The following is a 27,149-nucleotide window of genomic DNA, read 5'->3' as shown; positions in this document are numbered from 1 at the left end:
TTTTAATTAAAGTTCTGAATAAACTTTAGTGGAAATCCAAATTAAATCCAGCACTGAAGATGTTGATGTACCTGTGGTGGCCCATATAATGAAGTGCCAGCAGTCTTTTCTTGGATCACAATACTGTAATCCAAGAAGAAACCCTCTTTTGAAATTTCAGGATAAATTCAAGTCTCTATTTCCACGAATGTTATTTTTGTAGAGCACTTTGTATTTGTAGAGAAGAATCACTTGAATTAAATAATTTGAAGCAATAAATTCAAGCACAAATGAAACACTGGACACAACATAATACAATTGATTGTGCCTAGATGTTAAAGTATGAATGAATAATTTTTGTCAGCAAGAAGATTATTTGAGAGTTTAACATTTTTCTGAGTTTATTGTGGTATAAACTCAGTTGCAGACTCACACAGCAAATGATGCCCAAAGGGCGTTATGTAAGCTGTGTGAGTCAGCAACTGACAGTTTATACCACGATAAACTCAGAAAAAAATGTTAAACTCTTATAATTTAAATTTCAATAATTTGTTATGATATTTTGTTTTACATCATTAAAAAACAAATCTTTATTGAGCATAGTAATACGTGTTTGGGGTTTTCGGTTACATAGCTATTTATAGCACTTGGGATTGTCCTGCTTGATCGTAATAAAGTCATCATAATACCAGTCCTTAAACCAATGGAAGCCAAATTTATTCAATTATTTTTTTTAAAAAATTGTTAGAATGTTCTTTTCCTTTAATGCTTACTTCATGTCTGCTTTCACTGGCAGTGTTTATCTTATGCGGTACACGTGACACTATTTTTAGAAGTGGGTATTCTTAGAAAAGTAGTTCTCCTTACAGTTCATACAGAAATAAACCAATGGAAATGTTACTTTCCTTTACCAGCTACTGGCATTGCAATTATGTAAACTTCCACCTGACTTCCGGTCACAATTAACATTTTCTATAAATAAATAAAAAAACATTACCTAATGGAAAATAACCTTGTAAAAGGTTCATAATGTTTACAAGATAAAATCTTAAAATTAGAAGTCTGTTACTAAAATTATAATATAAAATGTGTAGTAAACAACAGATAGCCCTGGCAATTAATACGGAATTTCCAAATTCAAGACTTAGATTGAGATAAACATGTTTACTACAAAACCAAAATTATTAATTCAGATCAGGTGGAAAATGAACTCAATTTTGGACAAGGTCAAGTCCACATACATTGTCACATTTTCAGTAGCATATAATGAAATAAAACAATAAATTTTAAAAAAAATAACAAACAATCCATGCAAATTAAACAGACATAATAATTATTTTAAAAAAAAGGTTTCCTCTCCGATTAAGTTGAAGTAAATTCAGGAAAACATTTTATTTACAGTTGATTGTCATGTAGCATTTAGTTCTTGATATGCTTTAAAGCATGGAAATAATATGTAAACAAGACTTTAAGTCATTGTGTATGTTTAGTGGTGGTGTTTTTAGCTGTTTTGAGTGGTTTTAGAATTTTTATCCATCCTGCTTGTAATGGAGCTTGGATATTGGGTGCACGATGGGGAATGGACATCGAAAGTGGATAATGGGGTTAGAGCATTAGTAATCTTCCTGTATATTACATACATGTATTTCTCTAAGTTAAAATGAAAGCAGCATCTAGATCACACAAGGATTCCAATGGGCAACAGTGTCTTTATGGACTATATTATCAAACTCAAGACGAACATGAGACCATTACATACACCAAGACTAGACAGCACTCCAGCATATTTACACTTAACACCTGATCTGTATTATAGTTTATGTTTGTGTTGATCAAAACAGAGTGTAAACATAACACACATTGATTTTCGCACTTGCACTTCCACAACATTACTTTTACAACCTCAGTGAAGCATCTCAATATTGCATGTGCACTTTCACAGCATTACCTTTACAACCACAATAAAAGCCATCCCAAGATTGCATGTGCACTTTTGCCAAATCACTTTTACATCCACAATTAATTGCCTTTAATCATATGGATCAATTCTTTTCCATTTATTTTATGGTAAAAGTCAGCACAGCAAAATAAAAATTTCAAATTATACATACATAGTTTTTGTTATGTAATGACCTGGATAAAAATTATATTGTGCTGAACACTGTATGAGTTGTGAGACAGTTCTTTTCCATTTCAAGGAAGATTTTTTTTTTATCTGTTTGTCTGTTTATCCATTAGCTTGTCTTTCTATCCACAACACTTTCATTTCTTTTCGGTAATGTTTTCTGAGATTCAGTGATGAAACTTGGTATACTTGTACACCATCATTGAAAGGTGTGTCATGGATGGTCTGGGATGCCATCTTCATGTTCTAAGTCACTGTTCAGTATTTTACATTTTCTTTACACCTAAACTTTCTGCTCTATAAGCAGCAGTTTGAGTTGGAGGGATGAAATTATAGTTGTACATCATCAAATTAGTGGGAGTGTTGCATACTACTTGGGAGGGTACCATCCCCTTCTCAAGGTCACAGCACAATATTTTGTTTATATCACACTTTCCTTCCCACTTGATAATGTTACAGTTGTTTGAGATTGAGGAATGCTAATTAGTGTATGTGTGTGTGTTTATCTTTATATATATATATATATATATATATATATATATATATATATATATATATATATATATATATATATATATGTATATATATATAGATAGATAGATAGAAGGATAATATAGTTTTGGATGTTAAATTTTTCTATTACAATTTTCCTTTTACTGTGTAACTTTGGAGTCATTTATATGAAGGGATGATATATCAATATTTAATTATTAAAATATGTGTCACATGCCACATTTTGGGCCAAGTCACAGGGTAATATTTTGGGTTTCAGTCATATCTGCTTTCTAGCTTATCAGCTGTTGAAGAGAATATGTATGAAGCTTGATATACTTTGCATACTTTCACTAGTTGCATTGTGCATTTCAGGTCTTATATTCTCCAGGTCATTGTCATAGGTCATAAGCTTTGTATTGTTTCTACATAGTGTCATAGAAGTTGTTTGAGATAAGGGATGAACCCTATTAATGACTTTTCTCAGTTTGATCACATTCAAGATTTTATCTTCATGTTAATAGTCACTGCTTAAGTTTATTGCCCCATTTCTATATTTTTCCTGTAATGCCCTTTGAGATCGGGCAGTGAAACTTGGTTTCTTTCAATGTCTGCTGAGTAAATTTACATCTCTGTCTTAAAGGTCATATAATTAATTGTGAACATTTATTACCTAACCATAGTAGCCAAAGAAGCAAAATTCACATAATTTGCATGTTTTATTAAGCTCTATGATTTTTTTAATACTGCTTATTCAAGGAATTATCATTTTAAAAATGGTTTCTTCTCTTGTGGAAATTTCCGTGATTCCTTAATTACTGGATATCTCTATTTTTCACCAAAGCCTTTGGTTACACCTTCTAACCTTCCTCCAATGGTTTAGATTGTGGAAACTATTGGGGATAGCTCATTTGACTCATTCTTCCACAGTGGCAGAGATGTCTTCCAAGATTAAAATGAAGGTAAATCAGTGATACCCTATACCAAAAGCTAGGGTCATTCTGCTTGAACCTTCTGCAGCATTGATACTGTATATAATCGCTTATAAGACAAGTCAAGTTGCAGCTGCACACACCCAGATCTGCCATTGCATAGGTTGTAAAAAAGTTTAACCATAATAATCTGCATGACATTTACATCTTAAAGCTAAATCCTACAGCTCATACCTTAACTGATGGCTGCCATTCAGACCACCTTGGCTGTTTAGTAAACAAGGATCAATAGAGAAGCTGAAAATGCATTAAAATAATTTTTCATTTGTAACCTGTCAATCAAATTGTCAAACCAGCTGTGGAAACAGTAATGTGAATAAATTGTAGGTTTTTTTGGGCAAAGGCATTTCTGTTTCTGACAAACAAAATGTATGATTTTTGTGCAAATTACTGTGTTGACATACATCAAAGGCATTTTTTTTTGGTCTCACAGAAATAACCAAGATGGTTCAAAATGTCACTCATTATGGCATTGATCTGAAATTTTGACACCATAAACCCATATTCCAAGTCTGACTGCAATTAGACCAGAAATCTGGAATCAGAGTTGTAACATGTAATTGTTGATGGACTCATGCCCATACCAGAAGCTCATTTGGCCTTACAGTCAAGCAAGTTAAAACCTGTGACTAGGTTCCCTGAAAAATGCTTTTAGCTACTACAGAAGCTGATGTTTCAGAGAAAATAAAGAAGACGGTTGGAGACATTGCTGTTGAGAAGTTGAATAGCAAAATTTTAATTTTAAATTTTAAAAGCTTGTGTATTGAACCTGAATTCATTTTTAACAAACTTTAGGTGCAGAATCATAGTGAAGCTAACTTTTACTACAATACAGTGCTGATTTTCCCTTCTCTTCATTTATATCTATACGCTTAAAAAACTCTCTGACAACTAATTTGACTGCCAAGCCAAAATGTACTGTATACACTCATTTGTAGGTTGTGTCAAACTACAACCAACAAAGATCCTGATCTGCAGTAGCATAATACACCTGTATGTCAGGGTCTGTATTGTTTGTTCTACTGATTACTCCTTACAAACTGCACAAACCCAGATCTGCTGGCGCATTATGTGATGGCAGGTCTGGGTCTGTGCAGTTTGTGGATGGACTCGTTGAGTATATACGATGCTCTATTGGTACATATTTTTAACTTGACAATGAAACCACTTTTTCAAGTAATACGGTATTCTTTGGTGAGCATGAAAATAATGAACACTCTTTTTGAAGTTGCTTGTCTTTTACCCAGCAAGGGTTCACAAAATATCATAAATAATAGTCTGTTTCATAATAAATTTTATATAAGAATTACTGAATATATTTTCTGCTCTATTTTGCAGGTGCTGAAGCGACAAGGTTATGATGCTGCCTGTGATATCTGGAGTCTAGGTGTATTGTTGTATACCATGTTAGCAGGGTGAGTATATGCTTGCAGAATTGTTACAGTTTTCTGGAGTAAATGATAATTGGAACATTGCACCAGGAACATGGTCTTCCCAGTCTGAGTAATGGCTGATAGTCAGTGAGAGTTGAATAAGCCTGAAGTAGGACTTGTATCCATTATGCAGGCAAAAGGCATTGGGTTTTTTTTAATACAAGGAAGATTATGAAATTGATAAATCATTATCAGTCTGCCATAACGCTTTGATAGCATGAGCTATTCTGAAGGGACTAGTAGCGATCTCAATACACTCATGTATAGGCTTCATTCATCTTTGGGCTTCAAACTCTTTCTCGTTTGTCCTCAAAATTAGGAGAAACATGGCTGGTAGAACAAGTTATTTATTACAGAGAAATTTGCAATTTCAGCAGAATATGCTGACAGTTGGTATCACATGGGTTTTATGGTAGCAGTGCTTAATGATTCATATTGCATTACAATAATTTATATTGCATTATGTCGCAGTACAGTTTCTGCTGTCAGTACTTCCCCTCAACTGGGATGTCAAAAATTCCTCAGAGCATGGAACCATTTACATGACCCCTCCTTGACTGGATGTCAATCTATTACAGGTGAATACCCAGCAGATGCTGAAACCTATATATACCTGAGTTAACTGGGGCGAGTTAGGCCTAGGATGCCTTGCTCAGGGGAATCTTAGACAAGACTCCAACCTGTTAATAACCTTCAAATCTTGATAAAGTCTATTTCAAAGAATGTGATTTATGTAACAGAGTTTGACCCCATATTTTAAGGATTTTTTATTTTTTATTTTTATCTTTATGTACTTTTTTAAGAGTTATAACTTTTTTTACCATTTCTCTTTAATCTTGATGGACTACTAGTTTTCTGTGAAATGTTTATCTTTTTTTTTGAATTTATTTTGACGTTTTTAGAATGCAAGTTTTAATTGTCTTTTTAAGACTATTATTGTGCTGACATTCTATTAAATCTAGTACATACAAAACATAATTTTGCTTTCAAAATAATTAACTTTTACAATGACTCTTTTGCCTCTGTGATTAGGATTAAAGAGTTAGCATTGAACTGTTATACATAATGCCATTCTTTTGCACAGTGCAAATAAAGATAGTTCATTTTGTAGAACAAAACATGTGTATGTTCTGTACATAGCTAGATATTTTGTAGACTGGTCCAGAATTGTCTTAGTCTTGTGTGGCTGGAATGGTTTGCACAATCCTGACAATTTATTGATTTGAGGCTTTCAGCTTGAAAATCCTTAAATTTTGAAAAAATGTTTTATCCTTGGATGTCTTTGAATTTGTTTATTATAAAAACCATAAAAGAATTTTGTAGAAACCTCCTTGAGTTTAATATATAGAGGAATAAAAATTGTGGTAAAACTGAATAGATCTGTGGACAGAATTTCATATGTTTATCACATAGTTGGTATAGTTTTCCTATGGTATGTGCAGTTTCATATTTTTTATATTACCACACATTAACATATCACTTTTTGTGATTCTGATTGGTCCAGATAAGACCATGAAATTATTGTTCAGTATCCTCTTTACTGATTGGCTGTGATCACGGGGAAACTTTTTTTGCCCCGCCTTCTGGAATTTTTTGTTTTCAATAAACATTTTTGGCTGCCATTTTTCGATTCAACTTGTGAAAGGTAATTGGGGAAAAATTATCTTATGTGTTTCAACGTGGCCGATTTACCCCCATAGGGATTTGTTATGTCATGTAAAACATAGCATAACATGAAAAATAGCTAAAACCTCCAAGACATAGACAATAATAACAAGTAAAACCACAGGTATTGCTCAATTGATAGTGGGGGTGGGGTGGAGTGGCAGTATATCTGTAGCATGGAGTCCACCCTATATACACGAATGGGTTAAATGTGGACTTACAGAAGTAAATAAACTCACCCTTGTTCACTGAAGAATGTAGACATAAACCAGTCTTCCTAACTGACAGAACTTTATCCATCCACAGCCTATTTATGCATTAAATATGCAATGCAAGTCTGAAAAAAGATTTGTTTATGTCTTCTGTACAGTCCAGTGTTCCAAATCAAATACTGCAAATATCTGGTCACAAATACTTTACAATAAATATGTGTATTTCTGCATCCAGTAATCTTTTTTTTTCCACAAAAATATCACAGCAATGTAATGTTTAGTTGTGATTTAACATTTCATAGTAAACACTGGCACTGTGTTGTGTAGGCTAACTCAAACTAGTACTGTGCATTGTAACAACAGTGTGACATCACACACATTGGACATTTTTTGTTGAAAAATGATTTTGTCTTTTGTAAAATTTTCTATTTATTTGGATCGATACTTATTCTTTGATTTAAACTTAACATGAATGTATTATCTACTTTTACTAACTTTGTTTGGGACTATTTTTTATGCACAACAAATGAAAGGTACAGCAATGTCAGAATGAATGAAAATATTCATATTTTCTATCTAAATAATTTCATCTGAAATAAAAACTATGTGATTAAAGAATCTCAGGAGCTGGACATTATTCAACTCATTTAATAAATTCAGTATTAAATTATTACCCGTTTGAGACCCTCTATGTAATTCCTATCCGAGTTTGCAGATATAAGCCAGGGCATAATTGGATGCGCAAACTGCACAAGACTGGTAGGGTCCATTTGCCATGCTGGCAAACTGCACATGACTGGTAGGGTCCATTTGCCGTGCTGGCAAACTGCACAAGACTGGTAGGGTCCATTTGCTGTGCTGGCAAACTGCACAAGACTGGTAGGGTCCATTAGCCATGCTGGCAAACTGCACAAGACTGGTAGGGTCCATTTGCCGTGCTGGCAAACTGCATAAGACTGGTAGGGTCCATTAGCCATGCTGGCAAACTGCACAAGACTGGTAGGGTCCATTTGCCGTGCTGGCAAACTGCACAAGACTGGTAGGGTCCATTTGTCATGCTGGCAAACTGCACAAGATTGGTAGGGTCCATTTGCCGTGCTGGCAAGCTTATCTGATTCTGCAAAAGGACAGCTGATTCTATTGGAATACAACCAATTCAAATTAAAAAAATACTCTTGAACATTTTGTGAAGTTCTTTAAAGGTCCTTGAGATAAAATGTCACTAGAGCTATACAAACCATGCGTTACCAACATCATATTGATTTTGTTGTAGACTTGTGACTTTTGTTGAATCAGTGTTATGTGTGTTAACCTATTAAAATGCTTTGAATATTTGATGAACTGCTTTTGATCACTTTTCACAGACATACCCCTTTTGCCAATGGTCCAAATGACACCCCGAATGACATCCTTGGGAGAATAGGTCAGGGACGCTTCACTTTGGCAGGGGGCAACTGGGACACTGTATCTCCACCAGCAAAGGTAAGCAAACAGACACAATAGTTGTCCCCATGTTTTCAGGAAATTAATATTTGGGGATAATTTACTGGGCTTTTTTATATGCCCATCCATTTGCCACTTATACTGTCCATTATTCTCACATATTTTCAAGGCCTAACACTATTAGTCCCAGAGATGTTTCTAGATGAGACATACATTGTAAAGTAACAGTCATACAGGCATTTAGGCATTGTAAAGTAACAATCATATGGGTATTCAGGCATTGTAAAGTAACAGTCATACAGGCATTTAGGCATTGTAAAGTAACAGTCATACAGGTATTCAGGCATTGTAAAGTAACAGTCATACAGGCATTTAGGCATTGTAAAGTAACAGTCATACAGGTATTCAGGCAGTGTAAAGTAACAGTCATACAGGCATTTAGGCATTGTAAAGTAACAGTGAAGACAGATTTTAAATTTGAGATACGATTGGGGAAGTTCAGTTTAAGAATATTTATCAATATCCTGACAATTGGGGATGGGTGGGTGTGGACACTTCTTGGGTTTGGAGGTAATTATGTAAGATAGATTGGAGAATAAGCGGCTATGCAGCAGAAATTTAGCTTCCTTTAGCCCAACTAAATTATATATGCAGCTTGGAGTGATGAATTTATGAATAGTTCTCAAATCCATATTTTTTCTTCAAATTTTATATAATTTTAAATGTAATAATTATTTAATGAACATTAAACCTTAAGTTTACTTGATCAGTAAACAAAAATTCAAGGCTTTATGAAAAAATAATATTTTTCAATACATTTTTTCAGCTTTGTTCTAAAAGTAATTACAGGGGTAACACTGACATGTGAAATCTTCTATCACAAAATATTTAGATGTTGCTTCCATTGAATTATATTTTCCTTATTGTTTTGCCAAAGATTTACGAAAACAAAATCTGATAAAGTGGTACTTCCTGGACACAAAATGGGTTACTTACGATTGCAAACTGACTTTATAAAGAAAATAATGCAAACAGTGCAGTTAAAATCTTTGATTTTCTTTGTGAAAAAAAATAGGAAGAAGCTTTTCACCAATTCTATTATTAAAACAAACTGCTATATCAGTGTTTTAGGTTTGAAACACAAGTTATGTTTTCATAATTAGATGGTAACTTGTAGAAAATGAGCAATAATAACATGCACAGGAAAAGGCTAATGATCTGTTAGCTATTAAAACACATGCTAACTGCTCCAGTGGCCTAGTGGTTAGAGTTTATGTCTTAGATATAGGAGGTTGCAGGTTCAAACTCTGGCCGAGTCCTGCTAAAGGCTTATAAGGATGGTACTTGTAGCTGCTTGGTGCTCAGCATTAAGAGGTTAGTGTTAGGACTGGTCATCCTGGTGTCAGGATAATGTGACTGGGTTGGACATGATGCGACATGTCTGTGGCATGATGGCCTAGTGCTAGACATCACTATAAACTACCACACTGCAGACATTGTAGCGATATGAATGAATTTTTTTTAAAGCTATGTTATATTTGCAAATCACACACACACACACAAAACACATGCCTGTAAATATGCAAGAGTTTGTATGTTGGTGCATTTGGTATCAACATTGCATGCAGTCCATTTTGCCTTGGGCTATAACATGATACATTCAGAACTACCTGCCATGGCCATGGGAACATGTCAAAAGTCATAAACTACTCTCACTCAATGTACATGTAAAAAAATCACAGGGCAGTGTTGTTTTTGCTTTCCTAACAGAAGAAAGTGAAGTTTACATTTTTAGGCAACTTTACCAGGTAGCATGATACTTAGAGTGATCAGTGTTGATACGATCTAGTGACCACTTACAGCTGGAAGGAGCTACTGCTGGTTAGATAACACCAGGCTACTGGCTGCAGAAGGCAAGTGGCCATTACAGATTATCCCTGGTGGGGAGGGTAGGGGTTAGAATGGCTATCGTGGTTATTTGACTTTTAGAACAGTTTTCAGTATAATTTATGTTGCTTTTATATGAAAAGTATGATGCTCATTATGCAAAATATAACATGCATATTATTCAACTTATTGTTATGAATTTCATTTGAAATTAGCACTTGTCAAATTCCCTATTCCATCCCACAGGATCTAGTGAGCAAGATGCTGCATGTGGATCCCCACAGCCGCTTATCAGCAACTCAGGTGCTGAACCATCCATGGGTGGCACAACGGGAAAATCTACCACATTTGAGGCTTAACTATCACGACACACAGCTTATCAAGGTCAGTTGGAAGCTTGTGTTGAGTCTTCTGTATTTTTAGGTCTTTTCTTTGCTCAGCAATCATTATGTACAGCATCCTTAAGTGTTCTTGACTTCCTATCAAAGAATTTTTCTTTTTTTTAAGTGGTTCTAGGTTACTGTTGGCATTATTATATACTGTTGCCAGGCTTTGATCTCACAGTTCAACATTGAACCTGAAAGATCTGAAATAAACACAAATTGCAAAAATTACAACAATTGTATGCAGTGCTACTAAGGCAAGAGTTTAGTTTTCTTTCTTAAACTTTTTACTCTGTTGATATTCTCCTCAATTTCATGCAAATTCAACCAAAGATTTTCTTACATTCAGATCTGCTTTACATTATATGCTTGATCTATAAACATATAAGTAAGATTTGTGATATTTTGATTTTCTAGGGTGCTGTTACTGCTACTTTCAAAGCCCTGAACAGCCAACCAAATGCCATGCTTGAGCCTGTGGGAGCCTCTTTCTTAGCACAGCGAAGAGGCAAGAATCGACCAAAGAGTTCAACAGCTGTCTGACGAGAATATTTAAAATCATGAAATGCCATCAAGATCAATTTTAGAATCTCCATTAGACCAAAACAAATAAACAAAGAAGAATTATGATAATTAGATGAACAAAGAAATATTTTATATTACACAGATGGAAATTTTTTGCATTTTCCAAAGCAAAGATCTAGTTATCACCCATTAATAGACCAGTCATACCCCGATGTATGTCATGCCACAGCATTAACACATGCCATAACTTCTTTGTGCGCAGAAGAATCAGGGTTTGATGTTGTGGATTATTAAGCAGTGGTGTATTTGAATTGTAAGATTATACTCCATCCATACGAAGTTTGAGGAATTATACTAGAGTCAGCTTGACTTAAAAATATTTCCTGAATCTTCTTCAGATATCTTCATGAAAACTTACACTTGTTATGGTTTTGTATCATGACTGGACATTGTGTCCTATAAAAATTGAATCTGCCGTATCAGCATTTAAAGACTTATCCCCATTTTTGCACAGCCCAAGTTTGTAGTCGGATATAGCGATCACTTTCCCAATTGTGTCAGCACCATCAGGTGTGTTAATAGTTTTAGTTAAAGTTTTTAAAATTTGCTTACATTTCCTTTACTCCTTTTTGGATTTTGTCCATTTCATTTTTTGAACGAAACATTATGAAATTAAGACATTTCAATCAGAGACATTCTTGCTCAGCCTTTTGACCTTGGTATCAAGTGTGTGTGTGATTTGGATTTTTAATGTAGCTTTAACAATTTTTCAGTCATATCGTTACGATGTCTGCAGTGTGACAGTTTATAGTGATGTCTAGCACTGGGGCATCGTGCCACAGACATGTAGCATGATGTCCCACCCAGTCACATTAAACTGACACCAGGCCAACCAGTCCTAACACTAACCTCTTAATGCTGAGTGGCAAGTAAGGCATCTGTTAGTACAATTTTTGTAAGTCTTTGGTATGACTTTGCTGGGGATCAAACCCATGATCTCTCGCATCCGAGGTGGACGTTCTAACCACTAGGCCACTGGCGTGGTCCCTTGGTATCAAGGTCATATGTTTTATAGCAATGCTTTGATCATTTCAACATGCAGGGCCTGGTCTTGTTATTATGTGCATCTGTTCATACATCTCTCACACTCTTCTCTGGTTAAAACCTGAACATTTTTAGATATATTCATGAAACTTGATATTCATATGTATCGTGACAAGAGTTGTCACATATAAGAATGAGGTTTGTCAGATTTGTACTTTTAGAGCTTGGGTATTCTGTAATCATATGCATCCTAATAGATCTAAGTTGCCTCCTTTACAACTAATGGTCCCACCCACAACCATTATCTCTTCACACTTGGCTTCTTCATACCATGCCTTATACAATGGTGGGTTACTTCACCCATAAACCACCTGAAACTATTAGAAATCCTCCCAACATACTTTTCATGCTCCACTGAATGTGGAGCTTTTGCATTTAAGCCTGTTTCTTGAAGTGTTGTATTTATAGTCATGAACCTTGATGGACACCATGGGCCAAATTATTTCAGTGGTCTACTATTTTGCCCTACTGACTTTTGTAGGTAGATGAGACCTAGTATTCTTTGATACCTATATTAGCAGATGATACAATTTTGGTATTACTTTTTCTGGTATCAGTATTTATTGTGGTCAGCATTGTTGAGATTTTGTGTTACAGTTATATGTTAATATGTTCTGTGGCACCCTTGATTTAGGCATAGTGATTGCTATGTAACAGTGTTTCATCAGTTCTTAGGGTAAAGGACAGTGATCCCTCACTGTAAAGCCCCAAGGTATATCACCATCCCCATCTTACCAAGCAGCTATGATCATTGATCTTATTAAATTTGTTACAAAAAATTGATTATGGCTATTTAATTTTTCAGTGAATGGCACTTGGTAGATAGAAACCATTTATAATGTAGTTTCATAAAACATATCCCATTTTTGTTTCTTATGTGCATTATCATGGCCCAAGCTTGTTGGAACATACCTCAATATAAGACTCACTTATAATGCGGGTCACTTTTATGACTCCAATGTACAGTATGGTAAAGTGGGAGCACTAACCGAGCCATACTTGTGGAAACTGAAGCATTGAATGAGCATAAAATCTAGGCATTGGTATCTTTAAAAACCCTTCTGGTCATGGAAGTGGGGGGTGTTGGGGAAAAAAGCTGAGGACAGGTATGGCAGGTGATGCAAATAACCAGTATACTTGATTTGAATCTGCTGATACTGTATATTTTTTTAATTGTTGTCATCTCTATTTTCATATGTCTTCCAGAATAAAGAAAAGCTTCACCATTCTGTAATTTTCTTTAGATATGATTGCATAATTGGTTAAACCTTGCATGGATTATAATATCATATAAAAATAAATAAACCCATTGTTTTCATTGTCAGTTAAAAAATTGGTTACTTCTGTTACAACAAGTAGAACCAGCTTTTTAGAGCCCACATGTGGTAGCCTCAAAATTATGTCTGTAAGGGCAGGTGATCCTTGAACTGTTAGAAAGCAAATGCTGATATGAGATTGAAATTGTACATATCTTGGAAAGCCTTTCAAGAATGCATTTTATTAGAAATTTTTTGACTTATATCCCATTAAGCCCTCCAAAATGTGACTGATGATTTTCAGATGCAGTTATTGTCATACCTAAGAATGGCAAGACACAGGTGTCATGTTTCTATTGGCAGGAACATCATGAAAAGACACAGATGTCTCGTTTTTATTGGTGATAACCTCATGAAAAGACATGGGTGTCTTTTCTGTTGGTGATAACATCATGAAAAGACACAGGTATCTAATTTCAGTTGGTAATAACATCATGACAGGACACAGATGTCTCGTTTTTATTGGCGATAACCTCACGATAAGACACGGCTGTGCCTTTTCTGTTGGTGATAACATCATGACAAGACACAGCTATCTAAATTCTGTTGGTAATAACATCATGACAAGACACAGGTTTCTTCATTATATTGTTAATAAAGTCATGACAAGACACAAGTTTCTTGTTTCTATTGGTGATAACATCATGACAAGACACGGCTATCTAATTTCTGTTGGTAATAACATCATGACAAGACACAGGTTTCTTGTTTATATTGTTAATAACATCATGACAAGACACAAGTGTCTTTTCTGTTGGCTATAACATCATCGTCATCATCAACATAATAATTTTTACCAGCAATTGCAGCAAAAGCAGAGTCAACATTATGATTCGGTATTGAAGTTTTTGACAGTCATGTACCTGCTCCTTTGTTGCCGTATTCAACTAAAACTTTGATATGCCATTACTACCAGTGTGCGCCTAAAATTTGTATGTTATTATATGTGGATTTTCTGTCTTGACTGCTTAAGCAGAGGATAGGGTCATGATGAAATTGGTAGGTGAGACATCATGTTGCTGCATGACCTATATTAGATCCTACTTTTCACCTTATTTATCATATGGTGGCAGACAAGTAATTCTCTTGGGCCCCAGATGGTCTAAATTAATGTTACAGAAAAGTGCCATCTCACCTCTGTCTGCTATGGTTCAAGTCTCTGGCTCAGCCAATGTGGGTATGTCAGAAAGCTTGCCAGTAGCTTCCAATGTGTCTATGGTTCTTTCTGGGGGTTTTCCTCCACCATTTATTTTGGCTGCCATGTGTGGCCTACCTTGTGCTGAAAAATAGTGTTAAACCCCATAACAACAACAGCAAGTAAATTTTTTGGCAAATTATTGAAGTAGCCTTTGTGTTGTATACAATAAATACTGTATTTATAGATTGAAGATAGCTGATTGACTGAAAATAATTGTAGCAAAAAGTTATTAAAAGTTTTCATCAAAATTATACATGTGGGTCAATTGTATGCAGTTGTGGGCTTGAAACTAAAGCCATTTTCATTGTATTACTGTCATCATACAGGTTTTTCTGGATTTAAAGAAGATTTAATTGGGCCTTATTTTTATGTGAGCATCTACAAGGAAATTTTCTCAAAATTTAGCTGTGCAGCATAGCATTTTCATAATTTAAAAGTTTCCTCATGGATGGATTGTGCATTGGATGTGAGTGATTTGCTGGTCTTACCACAAAGGCTGTAGTAATCTGGCTAAACATTAACATTATAGTGTATGTACCCATAGATAAAATCAAAGTGGATTGTCTTTTAAGGCAAGTGGTCTCTGTGGAGAGGTTTTTGTATAGGTTTAAGATATAGCTTTATTGATTTATGTTTGAAAGACTAACTTCATCAGTCAAAAGTCATTAGAGAGTGGCAAATTGTATATGATATATCTCAAGTTGAATTCCAACATGTAGTAAGGTGGAAACTTTGGACATGGGCATCACAATGCTTAATTTATAATAACTTGCAAAGGTCCTGATATAATATTTTGAAGAAAGGTCTGTGCATCAGTTTACTGCATTGACTTTGCCAAAATTGCATTAAGTAGGTTGCAAGCTGCTTCATTTTCAGTTTATTCATTTGAGCTCCTTTTGCCAGTTCAGATAATTCATGAGAGTAATTTTCCCCATTATCCTTCGTTTTTGTTTTCCTTGTTTCCATAGCAATGATTGGTTTCCAAATGTGCATCTCTGAAGAACCACTTGGCCAATATTGATTAAATTTAATATGGATAGAGGCAGGTGTACATTGTGAAAAAGGGGTGAAAATCACATTTTGTTGTAAAATCTGTTTTAAAAAATGCGGGATTGATTGAAATTAGATACAAAAAGGGAATGATACAAATGTATCAATGATCTTAAAGATTGATCTCAAAATAGTCCCTTTTCAGTGAGAATGTCACACGATTAAGAGAAAATAACTGTTTATATTCCAAAGATGTGGGAAAGTAAATACACATATTTTGCTAATTAATAAATTGTCTATTTTAGAGTTTAACTTGTTTATTAATGAGATAAAAAAAATATATAGAAACATCAGGCATATTGACCACAATTTTATGGCAAATTTGAGGAGGTTGTAAATCTTTCTAAAGAAGTTTTCATGATAGAATTCTTTTTATTTTTAAAAATATGAAATGTCCTACAGTCAAGTGTATCTACAATTACATATTGTACAGCATCTATTGTCCAGTCTCAGGCAGACATAAATATATTTACTTGACCAAACATTGTGTTAACAGGTTCTGAACTGATAGTCAAAGTATATCAGGGTATGTATGGTTTCTTGCTAACGATACTGTTGTATCAAATTAGTGAACATGTAGATTCCCATTTCATGATGCTCAAACTTATGGCCACTTTTATGCAGCGAGGTCAAAATGCTGAATTTGTGCAGCTAGAATTGTCTTCTCTCTGCTTTAATGGTCATTACTATGTAGTATGTTTGATTCAGAAGTGGATGTCGTTTGTCCTTTATTTTTTAATTGCTACTCATTTACTCTCAAATTAGTAAAGGACATGTGTAATTGTTATTGATATGCAATAATTTACATAAAATTAACGCTATTTTTTTGCATTTACGTATATCTATGTAACATTTTCCTTTAAAAAATTTGAGAAGTATTATCTACGTTCTTTTAAAAAGTGAAGAAGAAAAAAAATTCCACTTCCAAGTCAGCTAGAATAAATGAGCATGGTCATCCTTTTACAATTTGTACATATATAAAGATGTATGATGATAGTAAATGTTAAGATTTATTATACTGTTTATAGTGCTTGCAAGACTCTGTAGTCAAACTATGAAGCATTACAATGACTTAAGTTGATGAGATGAGTGCAGTGTAATTAAATTTACTTATTTTGTTTTAAAGGGACCCAGTGTACAAATTTGAGCTTAATAATTTTTATACTTCATTTTTTTTTCTACATATCCATCAAGCGAGACAGAGGAAACATCTTTTTATATGCCTGTCTTAAGAAGAGTGTATTGTGTTATTGCATAGTCTGTCTTTTGATATTTACTTGTCTGGCCCATAACTTTGTAACAGATAGATTTTCATGAAACTGTACTCGGATATGTAGTCCTTTGAATTGTATTATTATCATGAGTAAAATTTTTGAACTGCTGAGGATAGTTTAATGAAACTTTGACCAAGTATGTATCATGACTGGATGGTGTTTCACATACCACGTCCATGCCCACCACCACTACCACCAAGATCAGAGTTACAGCAAGTGAAAATGCATTTTTTTATACTTTATCCTTGTCCCAGGAAGTAAGCTTTTTAAACCATTGGAGAGATTTTAATTAGACTCTAGCCAATTACATATAATTTATACATGGTGTGGTGCGCACCATAGCCAATACCCCATCAATGTCAAGGTCACAGCAAGGGAAATTTGACTCTTGTGTTGGTCCTTGTCTGGAACATAAATGTTGAATCACTTAATATATTTATCTGAGTCTTGACCCACTTGTATATCAGGACTAGACAGGTGTTGCATACAATAGCCATGATCCCTGCATCAAGGTCACAGCAAGGGAACTATAAATGAGTGACTTCTGTCCATGTGCGGGTATAACCACTTAAGATATTTTAATGTAATTTTATCCTGTTGTGCATCTATACTTGACAGAGTGTCCCATATTTGGTCATACTATGTGCCTGAAGATTTAAAATTTAAAATCACTTTTTGTCTTCAGTTATAAAATACTTGCTAACATTTTGGTTGTTTATGACAAAGTCACTCATCCTTACCCACTCATTACTTGGCAGGAAAAGTTGAGTGATTTATGAAATTGTTTAGAAACTTCATCATGTCCAAAATGATTGGTTTGGTTTTGTGTTTTATGGCATATCAACACAAGTAGGTTATTTTATAGAGTCAAGTGCCTTTTCCCAACTATACACCCTGGTAGCTGACCCAGGCTGATCCGATGGTAGGCTTTAAAAATTACCCCTCTGTTGAGACTCTAGCATGCTAACCACTGAACAATCATGGCTCCTGTGTCCAAGATGAGGGCTAGGAATGTTTTTCCTGTAAGATGCAACTTATACAGGTTATAGAAGTGTGTGTATATATACACTGTGTATCCCATTGATTGATTTTTATGACATCTGAGTACATACTATGAGTATAGTGTACATAAATCCATTATGCAGAAATTATATCAACATTTTAAATGTTTGGTTGAAAATTTTAACTGCAGGGACATGTCTTTGAAGTCAGACTGATATATTTTATATGGAATTGATGTTTTTTTTAAATATAATGGATACCTTGTTCTGCATAAATAAGTTGATGTAACCTTCAATAAATAAAAGGTTTCCTTTTTTCAGTGTGATATATGGCATAGAACTTTGCATTCAAGTAGTAAAGATATACAGTGAAGAAAATACTTAATTTTATCAGATGGGACAGTTAAGTTACGAGTTTGTTTTTCAATTACATTTTCATGTATGTCATCATGATTTCACTAGTGAATCTTTACTAGTTAGATTATAATATCTGATATATTATTTTTTCTCTTAAATTTAAATCAATCAAACATATATATATTCAAAGTATTCCATTATTTTTATGCTAAATGTTTACTGTATTGGTATTCATACCATTTTGCAATTAATGATGTAAATATTTCAGTTCAAATGAATTACAGTTGTCTAGCAAATTGGTATGGAAAGAATGCCAGGGTATAGAACATTGTCACAGAAAGAATGCCACTGTATAGAACATTGTCATGGAAAGAATGCCACAGTGTAGAACATTGTCATGGAAAAAATGCCACTTTATAGAACATGGTCAAGGAAAGAATGCTGTGGTATAGAACATTGCCACAGAAAGACTGCCATGGTATAGAACATTATCACAGGAAGAATGCCACAGTGTAGGACATTGTTGCAGAAAGAATGCCACAGTGTAGAACATTGTAACTGAAAGAATGCCACTGTATAGAACATGGTCACAGAAAGATGACATGGTATAGAACATTGTCACAGAAAGAAAGATTTAGATGCATAATAGTTTCATTGCTAATAATTTACAGCTTTATTGTTGTTATTATATTCACAAATAAAGGTTCAGATAGCACATAAATATTATTTACTCAACAATAAAAGCCCCCTTTTTGACTAATCTATGGGCTTTTTCAATTTTGTCCATCAATTCATCACTTGTAAATGGGAGAGGGAGATAAACAATTTGTATTGGTCTGTCCATACATCCAATTACAGGATGCTCACTTTTATCAACCTGGTAGTATATATGAAAGTTGAAATGTGAAGATTGACCAAGCATCTTGTATATACATGTATTTTTACTTGGGGGAGGGGGCAACATAAAGGGGATCAGAAACAGTGTTGAAATTCAGTCTAGCTGGACCTCTGTAGCAGATATGCAGTCTTGTTGGACCTCTGTAGCAGATACTCAGTCTTGCTGAACATCTGTAGCAGGTATGCAGTCTTGCTGGACCTCTGTAGCAGATATGCAGTCTTGCTGGACCTCTAGCAGATATGCAGTCTTGCTGGACCTCTGTAGCAGATATGCAGTCTTGCTGGACCTCTAGCAGATATGCAGTCTTGCTGGACCTCTAGCAGATATGCAGTCTTGCTGGATCACTGTAAAAGATATGCAGTCTTGCTGGACCTCTGTAGCAGATATGCAGTCTTGCCGGACCTCTGTAGCAGATATGCAGTCTTGCTGGACCTCTGTAGCAGATATGCAGTCTTGCTGGACCTCTTTAGCAGATATGCAGTCTTGTTGGACCTCTGTAGCAGATATGCAGTCTTGCTGGACCTCTGTAGCAGAACAGTTTAAATAGTAATTCATGAATCACCAGAGCTCATAAACTACAGGCACATTATCATGTCATTTTAAAACAAAATTTGTGCTTTCACACTGCTCCCACTATCATTCTGGGGAAAATTTCATGACAGTTGTATTCAAGACAGTACTTTTTCATAAAATTGATATTACATATTTTGTAAAGAGGAAGTGGCCTTGATGTAAATCATTAGTAATCCATACTGCATCAGATTCAGACAAGTTTAGCATTCCAGGCATAATTAAAGAACAATTTACAAATATCCTGATTTGATACTGGTCAGTGTTCAGTTGGAATGTTTCATATTAAAAAAATGATTGACCAGCAGATGGTGGTAGATAGGTAGAACTTTGTGATTCATTACTTGTGGGAAACAAAGACTCCTTTGATGGAGTTGTCACTTGATGTTTTAATTTTTGTCTAATTATAATCTTGGGAGTGATTTTGTGTACAAATTTTTTTTCAGGTACCTTTTGAGGTCTAAGTGCTGTTTCCTCATTTTTCAGCTCACTTGTTAATTTTGATATGAGCACCACTACAGTTAAAACTGTTTTTGTGTTTTGTTCTTTTTTGCACTCTTGTAGTCTTGTTTTACATGCAGCAGAAATGTTAATGATACAACTTTAATTATTGTATATTTTCACTTAACATTTTTCAGAAGATATATATATCAAATAAAAAATTCGGAATATCTTCCTAGATGTTTTCTTTTTTGTCTGTCTTGCATTTTTATCTCACCTGGCTTTTGTTATGTGACCCTCAATCCATTTTTGGTACAGGCATCCACTTTTGACTCCTCAAAAACTGGATCAGTTTTTGCCAAATTTTATATTGGTCCTCTTAGCACCAAGACCATTTAGGCTTGCATCATTATTGCTGATGTGACATCATTTATGTCTGCCATTACTAAAAATAGATAATCTTTGAATTAAGAAAAATTATTCACTAGAATCGGCCAGAATTTGACAGCTATCAGATATGGCTGTCATTGTTTAAAACAAAAACAAAAAAACATTTAAAGCACTTCTTTGAACTAAAATTGCTTGATGGAATAAGGTAAAACATTCATCAGAGACATATTCGCATTTGGATGATTCAGATTTGAAAAATGATCAGATATGGCTGTTGTTATTGCAGGTATGGAATAAAGGCTTTAGAAAAGATTCTGCATTGATGAAATAGTTGCTTACATTTGTTGAACTGTGTTAAAATCGATGATTCATATAAAAAGGATTGATACAAATAGATAACATTTGAACACTACATTTAAATTATACAACCAAATATTGTCAACATCCTTGAATATAAATTGTGATGGAGTTTGTAACAGTCTGCATGAACAGCTTGATCTGTGCCTATTCCTTGCAATTAGAGAAATGTATTTGGGAAGATGAAATTGATATCTTTGGCATATATTCATTTTTATATTATTAATTTCTGGGAATATGATGACCTTTTTAAGTGTTATCACCCTCTTTTCCAGTTATTATGGAATTTTGTCCATTTTATCATAGGATTTTGCAATTTATGAAGAAACCATGGAACATTTAAGTGGTCTAGAAAAAGGTGACTTCAATTCACCTGTTTGAGTTTTGTTAGTTTAGATAATAATAGGTTATTTCAGTGATGGGAAAATTCAAGTCTGAAAAGGTCCAGGCCAATTTGAGTCTTTCGCTATTGACTTAAATACATAAATAAATCTAACACTAGCGTAGAGCCGTTTCTCTCAAGTACTGAACACATGCAGAGAAAAAAAATCACTAACAATTTAGGTCCAATGTTAGGTGGCTTTCTATTTGCTCTTGTTGTTTTCAAGGAAATGTGTGTATTACCTTTCTGAGCAATTACAGTTCAGCATAACAGAAGACATTACAGTATATCACAATGCAAAATATATGCTGAAATGCAATGCAGTGCAATTTAATTTGTAAAAATCTGTCAATTCAATAATATTTTTTATTATTTTCTCGGTTCATACTTGATGTATGTTGACTAAAAAGCATCACTGGAATTGAACAATAAAACTGTAAACTTGCCAAATTAATAGATGATTGGGCCATATGAAATATGGTATAACTCTATGGTCTTAAACTTAGTAAAAGAAAAGAGCAAAACCAACAACTTTTTTAAAATTTAAAATATAATTTATTTTCTTAAAATACAAAGCAAAAAATTAAAAATAACTTGCAGTATGTGAATAGAATCCTAAATAATAATAATAATAATGAGGACTTTGTATAGCGTCTAATCTTTAGAAGCGCTAAGTGCTTTACAACATTAGACAACACCAATAAGATAAAAAACGTATATAATGATATGATTACAGAAACAAACACCGTGAAATTGGAAAACATAAACAAAAAAAACGTGCTGAGAATATGTAAGGTAGGAAACATTAGGTCTTTAAGTTTGTTCTTGTAGTCGAAATAAGTGAGTTCTGAGAGCACTCTTGAATGGGATCACTGTCTTTGTGTCTAAATTCAGTGGGCAATTCATTCCACGTTGCTGGGCCCTGGTATGCAAAAGAACGCTGTCCATATGACTTTGTTTTCATAGTGGGAATAATGAGCATACGATTGTCGGAAGAGGAGCGTAAGTATCTTGCTGGTGTGTACACATGGGTGAGGTCGGATAGGTATGTTGGACTACAGTCCGACAGTGAAATGTAGCACAGAGAACAAATTTTGTGTATGATTGTGGATTGAATGGATAGCCAGTGTAGGGTACAGCGCAGCAGGGAGGTGTGCTCTGATCATGGTACTCTAAGTATGATCCGAGCAGATGTTTTTTAAACTTTTTGAAGTTTCTGGAGCAGATATTGAGATGAACCAGACAGAATTTAGTTACAATAGTCCAGTCTTGAAAGTACTAATGAACACACAAGTGTTTTAGTGGCATCAACTGAAAGATATTTTCGAATGGAGCTGATGTGTCTCGGCTCAAGATATGCAGCCTTACATATGTTCATGACATGTTGGTGCAATGTGAGAGTACTGTCCAGAGTAACACCTAGGTTTCATACTGATTGTGTGAATTTAATGTTGCTGATATTTATTGTTTGAGGTAAAGGATGTGAATGAGAAAGTCTTTGTGTTGTGATCAGAATGGCCTCAGTTTTATCATCATTTGTCTGCAGCTTGTTACATGTCATCGATGATTTCACATCAGAAATGCACCTCTCTACACCTTGGATGGTAGCATCAACTTCAGTTGGGTGGCTAGATTTGTATATTTGGGTGTCATCACTGTATGATGGTCTATGACACTTGAGAGCGACTGAGAATAGAATGAAGAGAACAGGTCCAAGAACGGAACACCACAACATAGATCAACTGGGTTGGAGTGTATTCCATTTGCAGATAAAAATTGTGTCCTGTTGACCAAGTAGGACTTGAACCACAGTAAGGCTGTATCATGAATGCTAAATACATGCTGGAGACAGTGAAGTAATATATCATGGTCTATTGTGTCAAATGCTGCAGACAAATCAAGGAGGGTGAGGACTGTAATCTTTCCACTATCCAATGCAGAGAGAATGTCATTAACTACCTTTAGAAGAGCTGTTTCACTACTGTGGCAAGGGTGATATGCAGATCATACATTGCTAAAAAGACTGTTTGAATTCAGATGAGATACAAGCTGGGATAGAACAACCTTTTCTAAGATTTTTTATATGAATGGAGATTAGAAACTGGGCAGTAGTTCTTTAAATCATTATGGTCTAGTGTTGTTTTCTTCAGCAGAGGCTTTACAATGGCAGTTTTGAAAAATGATGGGAATTCCCCAGATGAGAGAGAGGTATTAATAACATCAGTTAGTGAAGGCAATACTAGATCTAAGCACTCAAGCAGAAGTGATGTTGGAATTGGATCAAGTTCACATGACTTTGGTGCACTCTTCATCACGATTGTACGTATGAAATCCATAGAGACAGGTTCAAATGCTGTTAATGGTTGGCGCTCAAATTCTGTATCCCAACTGTATGGTGACGACTAGTCAATTGAAATTGTGGTGTCAAGCTTATCTCTAATGGTTTTTACTTTGTCACAGAAGAAATTTGCAAACATGTCCGGAAGGTCAACTGGAGAGAAGGTAGTTGAAGTGGTGTAGATTTGTTCCTTGACATTAGCTTGTTAGTAATCTCGAAGAGCTCTTTGCAGCTGGAACTTTCCATGATCTTAGTAGTGTATTGGGCTGATTTCGCTGCATGGACTATATTTGTGACATTCTTCTTAGTGGCTTCATAGATTTGCTTATGAATAGTGAGTCTGGTGGAAAGCCAAAGCCTCTCAGCTTTACAATGGGTGGTCTCTTTTAGCAGTGCGAAATTGGTCCCTAACACTGCTATACCTTGGAGAACACTTTTGAATTGATACTCTGCACTTGGTAGCTGGGGCATGTTTGCCGAGCAATGAATGCAGGCAGTTATCAAGTTGTTCTGCTGTAGGAGGTAAGCAAGTTGTTAGGTTTGCTTGGATGTCATGCATTAGTTTGGTTCTATTTATCATACGGAGGTTTCTCTTAGTAGCAGATAAAGGTGAAGGGTTAGGGACTGATACATCAAGATGGCATATAATGCAGAGGTGATCTGATGCAAGGTCATGGAATACCAGGGAGGACCGTAGAATGTTATCATCAGGTCTATGAAGAATCCAGTCTAAAATGTGACCATGTTTATGGGTGGGTTGGTTAACTGTTTGAGGTTGAAAACATTAATAGTTCTAAAGTTCTTTTACAAGTCCAAATGTATGAGTATTGCAAATAGGTGCAGTGGTATTCCAAATGAAGTAAAATTTGTTGTTTTTATGTGCCAATAGTCTTGATATATCACAATGATATAATCCAAAATGTCCTTCAGTGAATTCACTGTAGTTCCAAAACAGTCCTAAAGTCTGAGCACTTTGTAATTCATTGAATAATTTAAATAATGAAATCATCGTAATTGAATAAACACAACTAAACATGTTTTTGCTAGGAATAAATAACTGTAAGTAAAAATATCCCTTATATACAAAACGAAGATACAACAGAAGCATGATTCCAGATTCTAACTTTGTCAACAATATTTGTTCACCTTTGAAGGTCACAAAGGCTACATCAGCATGTTAATTTCAATTAAAAGTACAGCTCACTATCTTGAAACAATGTAATGTGTTTAAAAATGATGTAAAGTACAAACCCATAATCATAAAAAAATATTATTTAATAAATGACCCTTGCAGTGTGTAATCATGAAAATTAACACAAATATGCATAACACCTTCTCTCATAAAGTAAAAGAAAGATTTTCACAGTAAACCTTTCTTTTACATATTAATCAAAACAATACATGAAATCGCATAGGAATATATCTTATAAATGATACAGCAGGTATACAAAATAAAGCAATATAGTACCTATTTACATGTGAAAGTGCATCAACAGACATTTTAAATAAATGAATAAAATATGGAGCTCAAAGAAATGATAGGCATTGGAAATTCAGAGATAGCTTGGCCTTAAATTCTATAGGTTTACCGTGTCCCACAATATGTCCTTAATATGTAACCAGAGTACTGCAAATGGACTTAACCTATATTGTCAAATTTGCATCACTTAGTCGATCAAAGGACTTTTAAATAGTTTCCAAGTGATATTTCCAGGTGTGGTTGTAGTTGATGATGTTATCAATGCAAGGGACACGATTACCTTGACCCAATGCTATCATGTTCATTAGAAAGCTGAAGTTTCATGTCAAACTTCATCACTTTATATTGATGAAGTTCATCTGGAGTTTGAGTGCCAAAATTTCCTTTGCTGTTTCGGTGAGTGGACTTTGCCAGAATCCTTTCAAAAGGTCAAGCTTGGTGACATATTTTGCATTTCAAATTTTGTCAGTGTAATCACTGATTGTTTGTATTGGAAATTAATCACTGTTCACTTCTCTATAATCAGTACACATGTGGAAAGTATTGTCTGGTTTTGGTGCAAGAATACATAGTGAATGCCAGTTACTCTTACTTGCTTCTATCAAATCATTCTCCAGCAAATAATGAAGTCCTTTTTTTCAAATATTCCAGTTTGAGAGGATTCATCCTGTAGGTATGTTATTTCTCAGGTGTAGAATCAAGAATTTCAACTTGTGTTTTAACGCCCGGAAAGACCGCTCTGGTGACCTAGTGGTTAGAGTGCCCACCTCAGATGTGGGAGGTCATGGGTTCGATCCCCAGCCAGGTCATACTAAAGACTTACAAAAATGGTACTAACAGCTGCCTTGCTAGGCGCTCAGCATTAAGTGGTTAGTGTTAGGACTGGTTGGCCTGGTGTCAGGATAATGTGACCAGGTGGGACATCATGCTACATGTCTGCAGCATGATGCCCCAGTGCTAGACATCACTATAAACTGTCACACTGCAGACATCGTAGCGATATTTTTGAAACATTGTTAAAGCTATGTTAAAAATCCAAATCACACACAAAAGCCTGGAAACGAGTGATATTCACTTCATAGCTTGTTTAGTTCATTCTTCTCTGGTGGCAGCAGATGCAATTCTTTACAGTCCAGATTGTTAAATATTTCTATTGTGTTCATTTTCATGATTATAGATTGTAAGGGTCACAAGATATTAAGTACTATTTTTTTGTATTGTTTGTACTTTAAGATGCAGTTATTTTTAAACACAACACATACTTTCAAGATAGCGAGCTATACTTTCAATTTAAGTAAACATGTTTATATGGCCTTTTTGACCTTGGAAGGTGTCAAAAAAATGTTCTTGACAAAGTTAGGATAATCTGGAATCCTGTTTCTGTTGTTGCATTTTAGTTTTGTTCATAGTTTAACTGATAATTAGGTATTTCAAGCATAATTGTCAGTCTCAATGGAGTCATTTAGATATGTCAATGCAATTGAGAAGATTTCATTTAAATTATTCATTGGAATTACAAAGTGCTCAGACTTAAGGACTAAGTAGCTGCTTTGGAATTAGAGTAAATTCGTTGACGGACATTTTGGATTATGTCCTTGTGATACATCAAGACTATTAGCATAAACACTTCTAGAAGGAGAGAACAATTTTGTCACATAAATATGTTAACAGAGTGGTTTGATAGAGATAGACCTGTAAATCATTCAATCAATCAAGTTGTGCATGTCTCACAGCGAGGATTTAAACAATGACATGAAATCTGACTCTAGTGACATTGGTGTACCAATCTTCAGAAATCAGAGATATACATGACAAATAATATATGAAAAAGAATAGAAGTCATATTTGATTTATTTT

At 34.6% G+C, this 27,149-nt stretch overlaps 1 protein-coding gene across 2 annotated transcripts in view; it reads left to right on the top strand.

The window, feature by feature from the left end:
• LOC149786114 (ribosomal protein S6 kinase 2 alpha-like) overlaps window positions 1-20,577 on the top strand; it is a 136,781-nt gene extending 116,204 nt beyond the window's left edge. For both annotated transcript variants that reach the window (XM_089976439.1, XM_089976437.1), the window contains 4 exons: window positions 4,927-5,003; window positions 8,263-8,380; window positions 10,475-10,612; window positions 11,029-20,577. In XM_089976439.1, coding sequence (XP_089832565.1) covers window positions 4,927-5,003; window positions 8,263-8,380; window positions 10,475-10,612; window positions 11,029-11,154 — 459 coding nt within the window. In that variant the 3' untranslated portion in view covers window positions 11,155-20,577. The remainder of the gene's footprint in view (window positions 1-4,926; window positions 5,004-8,262; window positions 8,381-10,474; window positions 10,613-11,028) is intronic.
• The last annotated feature ends 6,572 nt before the right edge of the window (window positions 20,578-27,149 follow it).

Source organism: Sinohyriopsis cumingii, chromosome 12 (genome assembly GCF_028554795.1).
Source record: "Sinohyriopsis cumingii isolate HCF-2022 chromosome 12, ASM2855479v2, whole genome shotgun sequence".
Lineage (NCBI taxonomy): Eukaryota > Metazoa > Mollusca > Bivalvia > Unionida > Unionidae > Sinohyriopsis > Sinohyriopsis cumingii.
The sequence above is the reverse complement of the archived record's forward strand: the minus strand, read 5'-3'. Positions and strand labels throughout refer to the sequence as shown.